Below are 18073 nucleotides of genomic sequence, written 5' to 3' on the forward strand. Positions count from 1 at the left end.
CGCTCCTCGCCGCCAGGCGCTGGGGCTCCCACACTGTGTTCTGCGAGGGCATCTCCGCTGTCTGCAGGCACTGACACGGTTACGAGGACTGTCCCCCCGTGAGACCTCACAGAAGTGTCTTCGTCTTTTCAAAACACTGCTATGGTGGGAAACCAAAAACCAATCTAGGCACTCCTTCGTGTGAAATTACAGGTCTGTTCCAGTTGCCGCATCGCACTGGCTTTCACAACGACAACATTAGCTTTCCACGGCCAGTGAGCCCTTCCCTGCCTTGCTCGCTCGTGACCCACTCCAGTGTTCCATCAGTTGTGGGTGTAATTCAGACACAGCCAACCATATCAGTGCTTTGTGCATTTTTATTTACTTTACTGTTATAATAATAGATGAGAAAACAACTTTAGAACAGATTTCAAAATTTAAACAGTTTATAGCAGATTTTACATTGCAGCAAATTTTAATCCAGTGCACAGCCTTATAACAAGTTGAAGATGAGGAAGCAATGGTTACCTGTCTCTGGGAAAAGAGTCAAATGTGTGCGGGGAAAGGACAAACCCCAGCCCCTGTGGCTGCTGCCGTCAATCGTCACATTTGGGAGGGCTAAGGGAGCAGGATCAGGCCTTTATATGCTGGCATCATGAAATTTGCCTTCTCTCGCTTTGCAGCTGGGAACATGCAATTATGAAGCCTGAAAGGAAGCACTGCAATTATCTGTGTGGTTTCTGTGAAAGAAAGTCTTTTGAATAAAGAATTGGGGTGAATTTGAATGCAGTGGCTATTGCCTTTATTTCCACTAAATTTCTAGTGGAACTGATTAAGAATGATCATTACATTTCGGCAGCAATCAACCAGAGAGTGTATTTCTGTTTCTTTCTTGGCACCCCAGAGATTAAGATTCCTAAAAATCTAATGCAAATGAGAACAAAGCAAACACGATTTAAAAGTTCATCACTTAGTCACAAAGCTCAGAGGAGAGGGCTGAATATACTCCCACAAATGGACATTAACATATAGATTATACATGCTATATTGACCTTTAAAACTGGCTACTAGCTTTACAGTAAAGTCAATATTGAAATAAACTGCCATAGTATGCTATCCAATGAATCATTTATGTTCATTTTTTTAGAGGGACACTTGCCACAAACAAGAAATCCCAAAATTTAGGCATTGAAAACTAAAATGAGTAGAACTTCCCTATGGTGCTCTTGTAAATTTTTTTTTCATGTGAAACAATTTTATTAGAAACAGTAACTACGGTTTTCTGAAGGTGCATATGGGAATTTGAAAGCATATCTAGAGAACTATAAAGTAAATGATGATTTCAATTGGATGAGAGTGATGAATAGAAAAAAAAGAAAAATGCACTGACGAAAGTAAACTAGATTTAAGCTGCTTAATGTCTAATAATTTTAGGATGTAGTAATGGTACCCAAAAGAAAGCTGATTTTGATATTAGGATTTTTTAAAGAATATGATACGTCACTGATAGGATCCCTTTGCAATGGTGTTGGGCTGTAAACCACAGTAATTCAAATTCACATGAACACACACATTGTAAACTTGAAACACTGAAGATTAAAAAAAAAGAAAAGGAAGCACATGGTATAAAATGATTTAAAAAAAGCTAATTATAGCCAAATGGCAGCAGGAACAGCAGCAGCAGCTAGAACTGCTGGATAAGGCGCCGGCGCTGTGAGGTCTTCCGCAGCAGTCGTCTGTAGTCATAGGGATTATCTTCGGCTTTACTCTCTTCCAGGGGTCTTTCTGCAATCCTCGACCTAGGGATTAAGCACAGAAGTGTTTTAGAAATTAAAGTCAAAACATTTACCTTGGCAAACACTTCTAATCGACTGCTTAACCTCCAGTCTCATGGGAGAAAAATAAAAGGAGAAAGGAAAAAAATCAACTGACTTTGCTAGGCCTCTTCCTGTGCTGCATAAAGCAGGCACCTCGGAACAAACACATTATATGCTCAAAGCAGATGAACACTGAAGAACAATATGTTTTTCTACAATGGGACATAATGAAAGGACATAAAAACACTGAGAATATGGGGAAGCTTTGCGGCAGTGTTTGTCTGATGGTTACTGAACCAGCTTTTCGGTTGGCATAGATTTGTTTGCTCTGTTCTTAACCTGCCAGTGAAGCACTGTAAGTGGTGTCCACCTCATTTTAATTTTTTTTATAAAGATGGCAAGATGGAAATTTTCCTTGACAAGCTGGAATGGTGACCTGGCATCAGCTGTTACCATGGAGCAAAATTAAAACAAAATGCAGTTATTTAAAAAGTGAAATAATTACAAAAATTTGTAGTGTTCTACACTAAAGATGCTCCCTACCACTTGTCCTATACCAGCACTGAAGGTAAACTGCCAAATAAAGCATATTCAGTACTTCACTTCTGCAGATTGAAATGGCTGTGTAGTTTTTAGATCCAGATGACCCCATTCAAGAGATACTGAAGTGCAGAAATGTTTATTAATTACATTTTTCTGCCTTCTGAGGTAAAAGTGTAAATTTAAAAGTTACACAGATTTTGTTTCACTATGGCTAATTAGGATGCAATCAGAGCAGCACACAGAAAAAGGTAAATTCCTTTTAGTAAGCTCAGTAGCAAATTCTTACCCACCTAAATCAGACCTTAGGGTGACAGACTGGGTGTAATTAACCACCTTAGAAATGCAATATGTTCTAAGGGATGTAAACTATATGGTAATTCCCTGATATTATTATTTTTGATTCCATCCCTTCACAACACCTTCCTAAAATTAATTTAGATCCTACCTAAAACAAGGCCAAAAATAAAACCCAAACATTCTACATTCTAAATGTTTTACAAACATTTTCTCTTTTACTACAGATACATTTTCAAATCAGCAATCTTCCCAGGCATAGTGTTTCCCTTAAGCCTTTGAGCTAGATAATTATCCAAGTTTTTCTTGCATCTATGAAAACACAACAATATACAAATATATTAAGATATATAAATATGTTTGCATGTGCAATGTGTGGAGATGCATTGGCAAGAGTGAGAATATAAATTTCCTTCCACCCAGCAGTGGTCACCCTCTATGAAGTCTAAGCAGGAAGACAGGAGGTCGAGTGAAGACTCCCTTTAGGGTTCCTCTCCCAGCTGTCCATCCCGGTGAGGTGCAGCACAGGCTGTAGGCACATAAGCTGCTCCAGGACAGCAGGAAAAGGAGGCAATCAAGCTGGAGTCTTACCTGCAGAAAATGTGCAGAAAGTTTGGTGCACGACCACCCTATTAAGCCTAACTGATAAGAAATATATTTTTTAGATTCTGCTTCAGTTTAATTTGATTTTAGATCAGAGATTTACAGCATAATGTCTGTCCATCTCATCTAGCCCTTGGGAACCCAGAAACTAGCAGGTAGCCTGAATATCAATCACGCTGGCATTTATCTCTCCTTTATAAAGATGGGAAATTTTCAGCTATACACTTTACAAGTTAATTTGACAAAATTCCATGACTAAAAGAATAGATTTATGTCTAATTTGAAAGGGCATCTTTTTTCTTTTTTAAAAATATTTTAAATATGTCAACAAGGATATACCACATTTATTTTTCCTATTACTATTTTGTATGAATTACCGCTCAGTAGCTCTTAAAATCGAAGTCCTGCGCTCAATTGGGTATCTCTTCCTTCTTGTGACAGAACTGCTGTCCTTTGAGATGGAGTCAGGAGATGAAATTTCTTGGTAGTAGATATCTAAATCTAGCACTTTGCTCAGACTGTCAATAAATAAGAACACTAAGTTAACAGTTTCACTTTTCAATATTATATTCGACATTCCAAAACAAGGCAACCAAATATAATTATCAGTTCTACTGATGTGTTGAGGATCTAAAGAAAAATATATACAGGCATAAAAAACCAGTTTCTGAAGTGTGACTGCTGTTCAATGTAGATATTGAGAATTTTGAAATGCTAAATACTTTTATATATTCATAAAGGAGACATATAGGACTGAAATTGTTTGAATTTGCCATTATACTCACTGGAGAGGCATTTTTGTTGTGTAATTCATCTGACCTATTTTAAATATCTCTTTGAGCAAGGGATGAATCATTTGCCTAAAGATTACTATTTTTTTCTCTGAGTACAATAAGAGGGTCTACAGCAACTAGTTCAGGTATCAGTGTCAATAATGCGGATGTCTCTTATTTTGTTAGGTGATTACTCTTCAGGGTATTATAGATACAGAAAAAAATCAATCCTGACATCCTGTTTAGAATGGCTAGGGAAAAAATAATATCCCAAAAGCACTCTGAAAAAAGAGGTTCAGAATTCAATTCTCACACTGGTAGAAACCAGAAATAATTAATTGATTTAAATTGCTATGGTCCACTGATAGAGAGTCAGCATATAAAAGATGATGCAGTCAGGGAACTGGTTAACTAATTCTAAGATGAGTGAAACCTAACTGAAGTCAAAGAGAGAAAATGCTAGATTTTGGGGTTTTTAAAGTTTTTTTTCTTTTTTTTTCTAAACTAGAGTCAATAGGTGTGAATTATTTTCAGTATCCAAATGACACCAGAAAAAAATCTGAAAGAGACCAGACATGGGGGACATAGACATAAGGTCAATCCCTTAAGCTGTGGCATGATCAAATGCAATTTAAACTGTGGTTGAATGAAGCTAGATGCCTTGAGCACATTTTATATGCATGTAATGTCAAGTAACATCCTTTAGGATAAGTAATTTAGCTACAGTTTGTATTCTGCAGCCACGGCTGAGGAAGTGCAAAGAGCCTGTTCATCGTTGCCTCTCTGAGCAGGCTGCCACCCCAGGCAGGCTGTGGTGCCACAGCATGGTCACTAAGAGGGCATCACAAAAGCTTAAGGATAGAAACACAAATAAAATAAAACTATGATGTATGGCAGGACCTGGGAACCAGGTCTACAGCATATATAAAAATCCAAGATACAGAAGGGCAGAATATACCTATTACTTCCTTTTTTCCTGCAGAGATCCATGAAAACAGGTTAGTTACACTGTGAAGAAAATACCTGTGGTTGAAATTTCATGGGCTGCTCTTCTTTACCCATTATTAATAATTCTTGTTTTAATTTTATTACTATTTCCAAACAGTCATATATTTTTAGGAGATAATTTTAACAGTTTTTGTATTTTTGCTAACAAAAAAGAAGTGGTTGCTCATTTGCTTTGACTGGAATTTTAAGCACCTTCAATTATTTTCTGTGTCAGAACTATCTTTGATGTGGACGTTATCTTAACTTACTAGAATGCTTGTGTTGCCATGGTAAAGGGCCATGTTTTAGTAAAACTGAAGGGCTGAATTCTATAATGGATTTTAGTCATTGAAAATTGCTTATTTTAACTTTGTATAGAATGTCCTTCCTGTGAATCACCAAATTACTGTTCTTTTCTTCAATGCCTTATTCTCCTGGTTGAAGTACAGCTAAAAACTATTCTAGACTATTAAAAGTACAATAGTGAGATAATGAAAAAAATTACCTTTCTTTTCTTGGTTTTCGTTTTTCATCTTGTATTGATTTCTAAGAAAATACAAGTAATTAAAATACTAAAAGGAAAGCTTATGCAAAGATACAATTCATCAGTGTTAGGTAAGAAAGCGTTGTCTCTTTTTCATTAAAAGAAAATACAGATAATCTAATATGCTGAGCAAGTGTCCCAGAAAGATCTCTTTTCAGAATCTTTGAGACTGAGAATGGGATAAGCTTTGTTGCTCCCAAATTTCAGTTGCCATACTGTGAAAAAATAGCTAACTTAATCATGATCAGAACAGTAAAAGGAGATCTAAAACTTTCAAATAACTATAACTGTTTTAATGAAGTTGACCATACCATCTCACTGAGGCAAATTTACTGTGATGCCATGAGAATTTCCATGAATAAAGGCAACACAGTGGGAGCAGGCATAATCCTATTCTCATTAATGCCAATGTAGTCTTGTCACAGGTTTTAGTAGAATAAGATAGACAAAGGCCCCATTTAAAAAACAGTATACTAGGTGGCAAAAGAACCTTTAGGATACAAGATATCTAGAAATGCAGAGGGAAGATTCATAGGAAATGTGAATAATGTGTTATCTCTAATAGATTTTTGTCCCTACACCCAAAGCAATGCAGCACCTAACCCATCACACTTCAAAGGCAGTATTTTGAAGTGCAGATGGTCTTAATTGTGTTTCTTGCAAATAAATGAAACCTCATTAGAATTAGTGACTATAAAGTCACTGAGAATCAGAAATCCTGATGGACTTCAGTATGCAGGTAACATGACATATAATTTCAAAACAATAGGCTGACTGAAAAAAATAGACCCCAAAATAAAGCTCTAGTTCCTGATATGAACAATGGGTTAATGTCAGTCTTCATTTATACCTGTGTACCCCTTTGCTTCATCTGATACGCCAGGAGATGAGTGAGAATGGAAGGTGTCTAATTAATATCTGTAACATGATGTGAGAGAAATATCTGGTTTTGCAGAATACAGAGAAAATTTTTCTCAAAGTGCATGCATTTTGTGCCTTCACTTTCAGGTGATCTGGGCTTGATAATAATCTGTGAAAGGCAGAAAATCCATGATAGCTGGGAAAACTGACTACCCTCTAAAGTTAGAGCTCAATGACTCACCCAAGTTCTAAGAATTTAGGAACTAGTAGGTCTCCTTTCTAATCTTCAGTGCATAGATATTGATGCTGAACCTTTCCCTGACCAGTGAATTTAATGTCAGGAAGACAGACTTCTCTTTTTCACACCCTATTGAAAATACAACTAATTGAAGGTAATATTGATTAATACATTGAAAAACTGCTGCTAAAAAATTGATTAAAAATTTTCTGGCATTACTGCAGTTTTTGTTTGCACTGATGTCATGAATGTTTTCTGATATGAGCTGGCCACATAACAAATTAGCTTTCAGAAAATTCTGTGTTCCTGATTCTATAGTCTTGGCTTTCTAAATATGCATTTACTTCAGAATTACTCTTCTGCTCAGAAATTTCCTAATACAGAACTCTGTGTCATACCTTTCATTTCAGTCCTTTATCTTACCAGGCCTGCTTTGACAAAAAAAATTGTATTTTTACACGCAAATTTATTTTTAAAAATGCAATTTCTTTTTAGAAAATCACTGTTGCAAAGCTGTGTTATTTGAAACCCCTCCCGAATAAAACATAGCTGTATTTGTCTTTTTTCGTATGCCAGACACAACTGTCCCTAAAGGCCCTGGTGACACCTTCTGTTGAAAGGAGAAGCAATTGCTATGGTTAGTTTATTAGCTGGGTTCTCACTGGCTGCTAAAATAGGTCACTAAGATACAGGCACCTGGAGCAAATCAGTTTAATTGCTTTTTTGTTGGAAGTGCTTTCTGAGCGGCTTTTATATTTTCTCTTTCTGCTTACTTTCTTGCCTTTTTTGCTATATTTAAGGGCACTGCAGTGAAGAGTGGAATGCAGCACTTGGTATCTGAACTTGGACCAAAGGCTATATATAGAGACACTCAAATCCATTAGTCTCCTGAGCTGTTGGTATTTGCCAATTCCTACATAATCACAATCTGAAACATTTGTAAAGGAAGTTACAGTGTGCATAGTAATACAGCTTATTTTAGTATTTGCTCTCTCTGCAAGATCAAGCACTAATTTAGATGCTCAAAATAGCTCTCCAAACAAACCTGTGACTCTCCTGTTTCTCTCCTGTGACTTACAAAGAAACTATGGATACAGGGCACTTGATTTGGGTATTGAAAATGCATATGCTGCTTATGCATATAATGAAAGTATGTATGTTTAGGTATGAAAGTAAATATTGGTCTGACATAGATCACCAGTCAGAATAACTCTGAACTGCAATTTCAAGTCTCATTTGAAATGTGAGGTTTGTGACCTGCCTCCTTTCAGCAGGACAAAACTTTTATGCTGCAATAGAAAAGACTATAGGGGATTGGGCAATTAGAAAGATAGTTTTAGCCCACAAAAGCTTCCTAAACTCACATGTATTAGAGTGTAGTAGGTGGAGTCTTCTGGATTATTTAGTGTCTTGGGTTTCCGTGGCCTTCTTGGGGGTCTCTGCATTGGGCGAGAGTCTTCGACTTTGGCCACAACTGTAAAAAAGCAGAAGAAAGCAATGCTTAGTCCTTCACAGAATGAAGGCTTTTAAAAAAACAGGAGATAATTTCACCAAAGAGAGAAAAAAAATCCATATAGCCACTTTTACTCCTTGCACTAGCTCAAGAAAGGAAGTGATTTGGGCACTCCCATCAGCAGAGAATGGATTTGTCCATTTGGATCCTGACTGCCCAAAGGGACACAGGCCACATAACAAGTGCCAAGCTGGAACAGCCCAGCAGTCTGCCTGGCACAGACCTCTCCTTCTGAAAAGGGCTGATGCTCCACACTCAGCCAGGGGCTCTGAAGGGTAATGGCTACTGGGAGGCCACTGTCTCATAAGGGAAACAGGTGGCAGGAATGGTGATTTTTTCAGACTCAAGTAAATCTTTAATGAGGGAACTAGCATTAGGCCTCTGTTTCGGAGGCTGGTCCTCTATAATATCATGGTGCAAATTTTCCCCAAGATGTCCTGTTGAGGCTTTTCATTTCAAGCCAAACCACACACCACTGAGCAAAACAGCGTGACCATATCCGCTGCATCCAGTGTAGTCTAGTTCAGTGTATTAAAATTCTTGTTTCTAGTTCTACAAAAACTTTCTGCAAACATGCAAAAAATGCTTTCACTCTAATGGAAACAAAATCAAGATTTTAAGAATAAATGGAACTAGTGTCCTCTGGCAGCCTCCCAAATCAGAGTTAGACACTGACTTGAGGACACAATTGGCAGGCACATAGGGAGCTAGAAAAATGTCTTGGGTATTTTCTTGTTAAAACTCTAAATTCTGACAGTGCTAAGATACAGGGCTGCTTGGGTTTCATAGGCCATTTTTCAGAGGCCCAATATAAAGTGCAGGGTTCCAAGTGCCTGTTCTTGGAGACCACAGACTCTGGGGACTGAGGGACCGGAAAGGTACAGCACAGAGAGCATGGTCACATTCCATTCACTTGAGCTGTAGGAAAAGTTGACAGGCGGGCACAGCAATTCCTTCACGATGAAGGAGAAGGGGGTTGCATGGCAGCAGAACAATGATAGAGATGGGTCACAGGGACACATAGAGGTGATGAATGAAGTCACAGGACAAGGTTTAGGCAAATGAACCATTTGTCCAAGGTATTTTCCATTATCCAGTGAGGTTTTACCTTTTTCTTGTCCCATCAGAGAAATACTCAGTACAGTCCATGAGAAAAAACATCTCTTTACTCATAAATGTGTATATATATATATATATATATATATATATATATATATGTATGAATATATAATATGAATATATAAATGAATAGTGTGAAGGTGGAATGGGGATCTGGATCTCAATGAATTACTCAAATGTGTTCTGCTGATATTATCCTCTTTCAAATGAAGCGACTTTAACTCATAACCCAGAGGTGCTAACTACATGTGATTGAGTCTTAGAAGAAGAATGTATTTTGTTCCCTAATGACCATCAGAAACCATTTTACATGATAAAAACTCTCCCATGTACAGCAGACATCGTTTTAATTTGGGAGGTAGCACAATCATTTAAAATGAGAAACGATCAGTAATACATCAGTGTTGACTTCTGCAAAATTAGCTGTTTAAATTTTTTGTTACATGTGATAAATAAAGGCCTGTAAAGGTCAGCCAGAATGAATAATGTTAATTTACATTTTAGTTGGGTAATGATTACATTTATTGTTTTAGTTGCTTATCTGAAATGCAGACTGCTTCTCATGTAATGAATGAACAAGTATTTTTTTAACATTTTGCACTTAAAAGAACAATGGTGTTTTTCTAAGCCAGGTTGCAGATAATGTTAAACAATGACTTTTAGATGCACTAAATTAATTTCAGTAACCTGTATTAAATACAAATTACATTCCTTGATTTCAATAGGTATGGTAGGCCTGACTGTGCTCTTAATATGGACTGTTCTTACCCTGCTGCATTTCAAATGGGCCACCTTAAGTTATCTGAATTTCCATTTGTGACAGAGTAGAGGCATATTTTCTCTATTTTATTTTTAAACACGACAGGAGTCTAAACTGAAAACACTACCTGAAAAATTCCTTTAAAATTCAGTGCCAGTTGAATAGAAACACCAACCACCCTGTCTGTAGGACATTTTCAAATATTGTGTCAAAGATCATGACTGCATGAAAATCTGAAAAAAGAAATTAAGCCAAATTGAGGGCTTTAGGAAAATCCCAATGAAAAGGCTCTCACAATACCTAAAGATTTTTTACTGTCCCCTAAGAATTCATCACTGTGTATGCTGTTACATTATTTAATTCATCCCTGTCAAACAGGTAAAGCATTATTGTATTCTAGATTACAATTATTCCAACTGAAATTACTTGTATACTTTTTGTGTATGCGGGCTGCAAAGAAGAGTAATTTTTGCATTCAAAAAGTATCATTTTGACAATGATTAAAAAAGGTTTTCATCTTGGCTCTTCTGCTGTACATGTGTATGAGCTATGCAAAAAACATTGGGGGGACAGAAATACCATGTTGGGGCAGGCAGCCTTCTAAGCTTGGATCCCCACCATTTCTTTTAAAAATTAAATATAGTGCTGAAAATGCAATTCCGAGTTTTGCCTCCAAATTATACAGCAAGGTTTAGCTTTCTTTGTTTCACCAGCAAGCAAAGCTGTAATTTCCTTCTGCCCTTAGATTTGCGTGATCATTGCTACTGAAATTCAGCACATGTGTAGTCCCTTGTATTGGATAATACAGAGTAAATTTTGCTTTTTTATTAGTTGCTGATAATTTCAGAAAACATTTACTTAGTAGAATTAAAGATGGAAGGCAAATTAAATACCCAAGCTTTATAAATGGTGAATTTGATGTGCTTGTTTTCCAGATGTCTATACCTTTCTGCAGTCGGCAATGAAGCAGAAAGGAGAGGTGAAATTATTCATTTATTAACATGGCAATTATGTTGCTTCTAGAGATCATTACAAAGAAAAGGTTTATATTGAAGTCCAATCTCTCTGTAGTAAAATATCTTGTAGCCTATTTTTCCTTAAGACTTCAAGTACCTCTAGTAAGATCAGGTCATATGCATTATATGTAAAAGAGGAACTGATGCTTTCCCTCTAACCATTATTTAAATAGATACTTTGCAACATTGATACAAACCCCATTCACACGGTAGCTATTGAAGCACTTTGGAAGTGTCAGGTTGGCACCACCATCCTTCTCCCACTAGCAGGTAAATAAGATCCACACTGAGACTTGCTTAAGGTTATATCCCACTTAGTCATTAGGAGGGCTAAGGAGCTGGACTGAAGAACTGTGCTGAAACTCCCATCTCTGCAGCAGCCCCCACCTTGCTGTGATTGCCACCTGAGCAGGTGCCGCCAGCGCTGCAACATGAGCCCCAGCAGCAGCGTGGAGGAGAAACTGGAAACAACAACCTTCGATGCAACACAGACATTCCTTTTTAAAGGCTTTACCAGGAGGAAGACAGATTCAACAACAGGTTGAAAGAGGTGATTTTCCTCCTCAAACTGCCCACATGCAGAAGAAAAAATTTTTGCTCTTGTGACTTGGTTGCTTTACTTTTGACAGCAAAAGTCAGCCATACCCTAACACATCCCCAGGAAGTTAAATCACTCTCCTGCCCAAACCTGAAGAAGAGTGTCAAAGCATACATTTGATCCAGTGATGATGGAAAGTTTAATAAAAATTAAAGTCATTCTCCAGGAGAATTAATGAAATAGAGTTAAGGGTCAGCAAAGGCGTGTGAAGAGTGTGGCTGCCAGATAAACAGAAGGTTTAGCAAATCTAAGGGAAATTCCTATTGTTATCAGTATCTCAGCTAGCTTGTTTAGCACTACCTCAGAGGTTATACCTAAGTTACACACACAGTCAATTCTACAAATATTAATACTTTCACACTCAGCCCTCACTGAAAGCTCCAAATATGCTGAAATGCATACAATATGTACGTGTATCCTGAAGAGCACTGCAAACTACGGAACTGTGGAAAGCTGCATGTGCTTGAAATGTTCCAGGATGAGCAAAAAATGTTTGAATAAAGATGAGTCAGTATCAAGAGTCCTTTAGGTTGAACTGTGTCTGCACATTCTGACATACAAAGATAAGCTCGGAAGACAGCAATCTCGAGGAATCAGCATCCATGGTGCTAATGTAAATTAACTATGACTTACAACAGATTTTATACTGAAAACTGGAGAAATAACATGGCTACAGCTGTGATAAGCATCTAAGTGATGAAAGGTCTTTATTTATTAGGCCACCTGGAGAAACTGATAAACCCATCTTCAGGTCATTTAAGTGAAAAGTTACATGTTTGATTCAGAGCCATTTCACATCCTATAGGGACAGATGTATAAATCCAGGCTCAGAATAAAGCAGGAAGAAAGGCAAAAGTAAAAACAATAATTGTATGGGTTTTGTAGAGGGACTAGGAAGTAATCAGAAAAAATGCAAAAATAGTAACTGGAATTCCAGGACTTCATAATGAGAAGCTAACAGGTATTACTGCTTATGACATCTGTGTGCATACCTTTTTACTGTTCTAATTGTACACAGTATGAGGATCTAATTACTCAAGTGTGAATTTGCACATAGAAAAGCTCTGCTCTTTAGCATTCTAGTTAATAATCTTTAGATATTGTTAATTCATCGAATGCTTAACATAGCTGGATTTGGAAATTATGGTTGATGGCTGAAAATTCATAGCAATCTGGAAAAAAACAGAGGGATTATTCTGTCACAGACCTAGAAGTAGAAACTGCAAGAACGGAAGCAGTTGTTAATCATAGCAGAAGTTGAAAGTGTTTGATCTCTCATACCTAAGTCCCACAGCCCCACTGAGGGGAGCAGTTTTAGTCTCTGGCTGACACTAATACAGAGTCATATAATCATATACATTGGAAAAGATCTCCAAGATCATCTAGTCCAGCCTTTGACTGATCACCTTGTTAACCATACCATGGCACTAAGTGCCATGTCTGGCCATTTCTTGAACACTTCCAAGGATGGTGACTCCACCACTTCCTGGGCAGTCCATTCCTATGATTAACAACGCCTTCCATGAAGAAATTCCTCCTGATGTCCAACCTGAATCTCCTTTGGTGCAGCTTAAGACTATGTCCTCTCATCCTGTTGCTGTTGCCTGGGAGAAGAGACCAGCCCCAACCTGGCTAAAACCTCCTGTCAGGTTGTAGAAAACGATAAAACAATAACCCCAGCTCCCTCAACCACTCCCTCTAGACCCTTCACCAGTTTCATTGCCCTTTTCTGGACTTGCTCCAGCATCTCTCATTTCTGAGAGACTAGTGACCTGGGATTACTGCTTTTTAAGAGAAGAAATTTAAGGAAAATGGCTGTACACCACTTCCATGACCTCCTTAATCTTATGCTCTGCCATGGATCTGACCAACTCCCAATGCAGATCTTTTATGTCTGAGCTGTATGTTGCCCAAAGGACCACTCCAATAGGTGAGAACAACCAGACAGTAGAAGTGTTTGACTGCCCTGTTCTTTGCTCCCACACCTCAGTGCTCCCTGCCTGACTGCTCACTTGCAAAGAGGAAAGTCTGGTCAGTGAATACCGGTCAGCTCACCCAGTGCTACACAGACTCCCTTTTCCTTGCAAAGACTGCCCATTAAACTCTAATAAATACTGCTTTGACAGCCTACAGCAGGAGGACTCCTGGAAGAAAACCCTGCCTGTCTCACTGCTTTGTCCTCAGCTGCACCGGAGTTCCTCACACTATGTTAATTTCATTCTAAATACAGAAGATTCTCTTCCTGAGATTTTGTACTTGAACTGTCATTCAATAATTAGAAGGATGGGCACTATTATTCATTTGGAGAAAAAACCAAAAAATTTGCTCCCATAATGATTGAATTCCCTTCATGTCAGGCTTTGACCTCAAAAAACTTAACAGCAGCCATTTGTGCCTCTATTCTGACATCACAGTAACCCAGCGCTCACTAGCAGACCAAAGGTGCAGTTCTGGGGTGCAGCCATTACATTTAGCTGAAAGCATTTAAGCAAGTAAATATAACCTATTCAGAGACTCTAGCCACAGGGAGCGTTGTTCATTCCAGGAACCTTGTGCAGTTTGCTTTATACATTTTATAAATGCAAATAAATTCACTTCAGAACAACTTAACCTTCTGGATTTAAGATCCATTTAACCTTTTGCTCACATGGTCTTTGAACTGCAAACTTTGCATTTTTATTAAAAAAACCCCAAACAGTTTTGAAAATCTGAACATTTGTGACAGTACACCATCCAGATTTCCCTAAGTTCCTCCCCTTCAGAAGGTAGCAGTGTGATAAAACATTTTATCAGAGGAACTGGTAAGTTATCAAACTGCACAATGGCCATCTACCCATGGACGAAGGCAGCCAAGCACTCCTATCTAGAATACAGCTATAAAGTACAATTCACATGTTATAGCTGTAAAACAACGTATAAAACTAGTGAAGCTGATGAAGTGCTGTAACACATAATGTAGGCAAGAAGACAGGAAGGTTCCTCCCTGTTTAACAGGCAGCAGATCACCATGTTTATCTGCTTCACTTTAGCATAACTGTCTGCACTATATTACCTCAAATATTTGGGCTTTTTTGTGGTTATTTTATTATATTGCATTCACGAAGAAAGTACGATACAGAATGTTGGTAACTCCCATGTTTTAGACAGTACAACCTAAATGAACTGAACATAGGCATATTGTTACTTAAATATTCTCTGCATCGAGTTAGATCATATTTGTTATAATAAATATCTAATAAAGACAATGCAGCTTTGTGATAGAGCTCTCCAAGGCCTGGATTCCAACTGTCTTTAAGGCAAGCTGGGGAATTACAGCAGTGTATTCTCTTACTTCAATGTCTTATGCCTTGCACATAACTGGAAAGGAAACAGTTTTCCTGTCACATGAATTATGTTCAAATGTAGAAGAAGAAAGTTCACATTCCACATCAACAAACGTGTTTCAGTGGAGTGGCTGGCACACTTTACTGCTGGAAAACTTCTGCACTGTTACACGACAGAGGTTTACAGCAGCATATTTTCAGGGAGATGAAGTGGCTGACTGGTCACCCCCTTAGGCAGGGTTGGTGGCAGAGGTGGCAGACCCTGCTGTGTTTTTGTCTCCTGGAGAGCTAGTTAAATTATTAGCAGTGTGTAGACTTCTCTGCATTTTGCACATGGCAAGAATATACCGGTACGTTTTCACCTGGTTCACTTGTGCAAGTGATGAGATCTTTAACTGATAAAAGAGGGATTTGTGTATTCCCGTTCCCTTTATCTACCTCTTTTCTCTAGCTTCTGTATAAAAATATGTTAGAAACAAAATTTGTTTTCCCAAGCATGCATTTTTAATTCCTCAAGTTTATCTTGTCAGAAGTCAGCAATATTTAATAGAGAACTCAGCACAAACCCATTAATGACAATCACAAACACCGCTCTGTCTTTAATGAAAGATCATGGCACCTAGTTTTCCATTTCCCTTTTCTTTTCTCTTGCAGACTTTGGTCTTGAAAACAGTCTGAACTACATAGATTATCTACCAGCAGCCAGTTTACATTTGGGGGTTTAGCATTTGTAAACACCAAGCCCCCCTTTCACCAGCTTCCCCATTTGAGAGCACTCCAGAGTGGGATTGAAGTACTTTTAGGATCTTTTCAATGTAGTCATGGTAACAGAAAGAAGTTTCATCACACATGACAACTGAATTCACAATGGTATAATGAAAATAGCACAATTAGCTCTGGGCAGTAAGAGACAGTCCTGGATCTTACTTGTCCCAGCCCTGCAGAGGCAAGCAGAGATGTTCCCCAGAGGCAGAGCAGTGGGCTAACACAAGCCTTGCTGCAGAAATGGAGACCCACTCAATTATCTGCCACATCTGCCCTCATCTTCCTCCACATCGGCAGCCCCAGGCATGGGCTGAGGAAATTCCTTTAACATCTATTCCAACTGAAGAGGCTCGAGCAGCTAAATCAGCTCTTTGTTGTCCTCCTGGTCAGGCACAGGTCTTCATGGTCTGCATGCTCAGAATCCCATGTCTTCCACCTTTATTCTCCTAGTACTCCTCTGCACTGCCACCTAAGCTGCCCCAAGCAAGCTTGCATTTTGGGAACCTTCACTGCCCATATTAACTAGAATATAAATAACTTTGGAATGTATTTCCAAAAGTACGTCCTCTTAAATGTGTGAGTTAAATGGAAGCTGAATATTAATAAAACTTTACTTGCAGTTTTAAGGATATACCCACCAACACGGGTAGGAGTTACAGGTTTTGAATAACCTCAGTTGCATTTGTGGATATCTAAAAACTTACTCAGCATATATGTAACTTTCCTTAATTGTTTGACAGATTACCTAAAAGACTGTTTGGTTTTTAAAGCATAGTCCCATATCCTACCAATAACACACACAGTTGAGCAACACATGAATTAAAAAGAGCCAATATGGAAATTTTACCAAATAAAAGTATTCCTAGAGATTCTGTGTCTATGTCTTACAAGGATTCATTCACTAACCTTAAGAAGCATTGAAACAAAATGCCAAGAGAAATTGTAAATACATAAATTGTAACCAGATGTGGATATTTTTCTGGAGACTGTGTTCCAGACCTGTACTGATATAGGGCTTAATACTAAAATATACTGCCCGAGTTACATGCGAAGCTGGAGCTGACTCATCTGCTAGTTCCCTGGCCTTAAACACATGACTAAGAGTCGCTTCTTGACAGTCCTCTTTACAAATGAAAATTCTGCTAACAGTAAGGTTAAACATTACCTGGCTGACAAACATGAGAAGACAGACAGCCATTAGCTTGCTTATCTTTGGACAGCATCACAGGTCTCAGCTGATGGGACAGTATCATTTCATTCAGTTTTTGCTGCAATGCTAAATAATCTTCTGATAATTTTGATATCTGAAAAATATAACACCGGTTTTTACATTATTATAGAAATGAGTATAAATGTTCCAAGGTAACCAAAGGTTAAATAGTGGACTAGAGAACTAATTTAAAAGCTATTGCTCTACCTACTTCAGAGTACACCTGTGGAAAGATGGCTGGGGGTGAAAATTAGAGGAGACTAAGAATTACAGGGTAAAATGCAGCTGCTACTCCCTGGATGGAAGACAGCTGACATGTTCCATGAGGACTCCTCATACAATAAACACCTGCTGTGAGGGATGGAATGGAGGGTGGAGCAGAGTGGAAACGCTGTGGCCTCCCTCCATAAAAATTCCTGCAGGGAGGGGGACACAGTGGTACTTTGTAGTTGGCAAGACTGTGGAGCACCTGTCAACCAAGGGAGATAGATAATGTCCTGCTGCCAAGCCAACAACTGTGTTGAAATCCCTCTCCTCAGACAAACGTGGTTCATTAAAGCCCAACAGTAATATTCAACTATACCTCCATCCCAAAGTTACCTGCCTCCAAGGTGTCACCACCACCCACTGGGCATGCACACTGTATTCTTTTGAGACTGTATCTTTCAAAGCAAAGCAAGACAATTTTATGCCAATCAGAAAAAAAAAGTATTTATGACTGAAGTCAGTCAAGCTCCACCTAAACATAAAGAAATAGTATAAAAGTAAGTTGAGAATAGGGGAAAAGTGGGGAAGACTCCACCAAAACTACTGTGATTAGTTGGTGGGCTGAACCTGTCTTCTCGCCTTATGGGGATGCCTGTTGGGTGAGAACCATACTCTGTGCTCACTGAATTTTGGTTAGAGCTTGCTTTACAGTATAGCACACTGCTTTCAATATGTTTTTGCAGTCAGATACTATACTGGCAATCTTTGAACCTTACTACCCTGTCACAATTTGTATCAATAAAGAATGTTGTTCTGTAAACTGTCAAAGGGAGTCCTTTACAACTGCTTGCAGTGCTGGCCATGGATAACATATTCTAATAAAGTGGGAAGACCTGCTGAGGAGACCTCCTTATGCTGTTGGC

General features: G+C 38.4%; 1 protein-coding gene across 9 annotated transcripts in view; it reads right to left on the reverse strand.

The window, feature by feature from the left end:
- Positions 1-338: 338 nt before the first annotated feature.
- MYO3A (myosin IIIA) overlaps positions 339-18073 on the reverse strand; it is a 170406-nt gene continuing 152671 nt past the window's right edge. For all 9 annotated transcript variants that reach the window (XM_071560613.1, XM_071560617.1, XM_071560612.1 and 6 more), the window contains 5 exons: positions 16899-17037; positions 8004-8113; positions 5502-5542; positions 3614-3754; positions 339-1778 (listed from right to left, as the gene is read on the reverse strand). In XM_071560613.1, coding sequence (XP_071416714.1) covers positions 1664-1778; positions 3614-3754; positions 5502-5542; positions 8004-8113; positions 16899-17037 — 546 coding nt within the window. In that variant the 3' untranslated portion in view covers positions 339-1663. The remainder of the gene's footprint in view (positions 1779-3613; positions 3755-5501; positions 5543-8003; positions 8114-16898; positions 17038-18073) is intronic.

Source organism: Pithys albifrons, chromosome 7 (assembly GCF_047495875.1).
Source record: "Pithys albifrons albifrons isolate INPA30051 chromosome 7, PitAlb_v1, whole genome shotgun sequence".
NCBI lineage: Eukaryota > Metazoa > Chordata > Aves > Passeriformes > Thamnophilidae > Pithys > Pithys albifrons.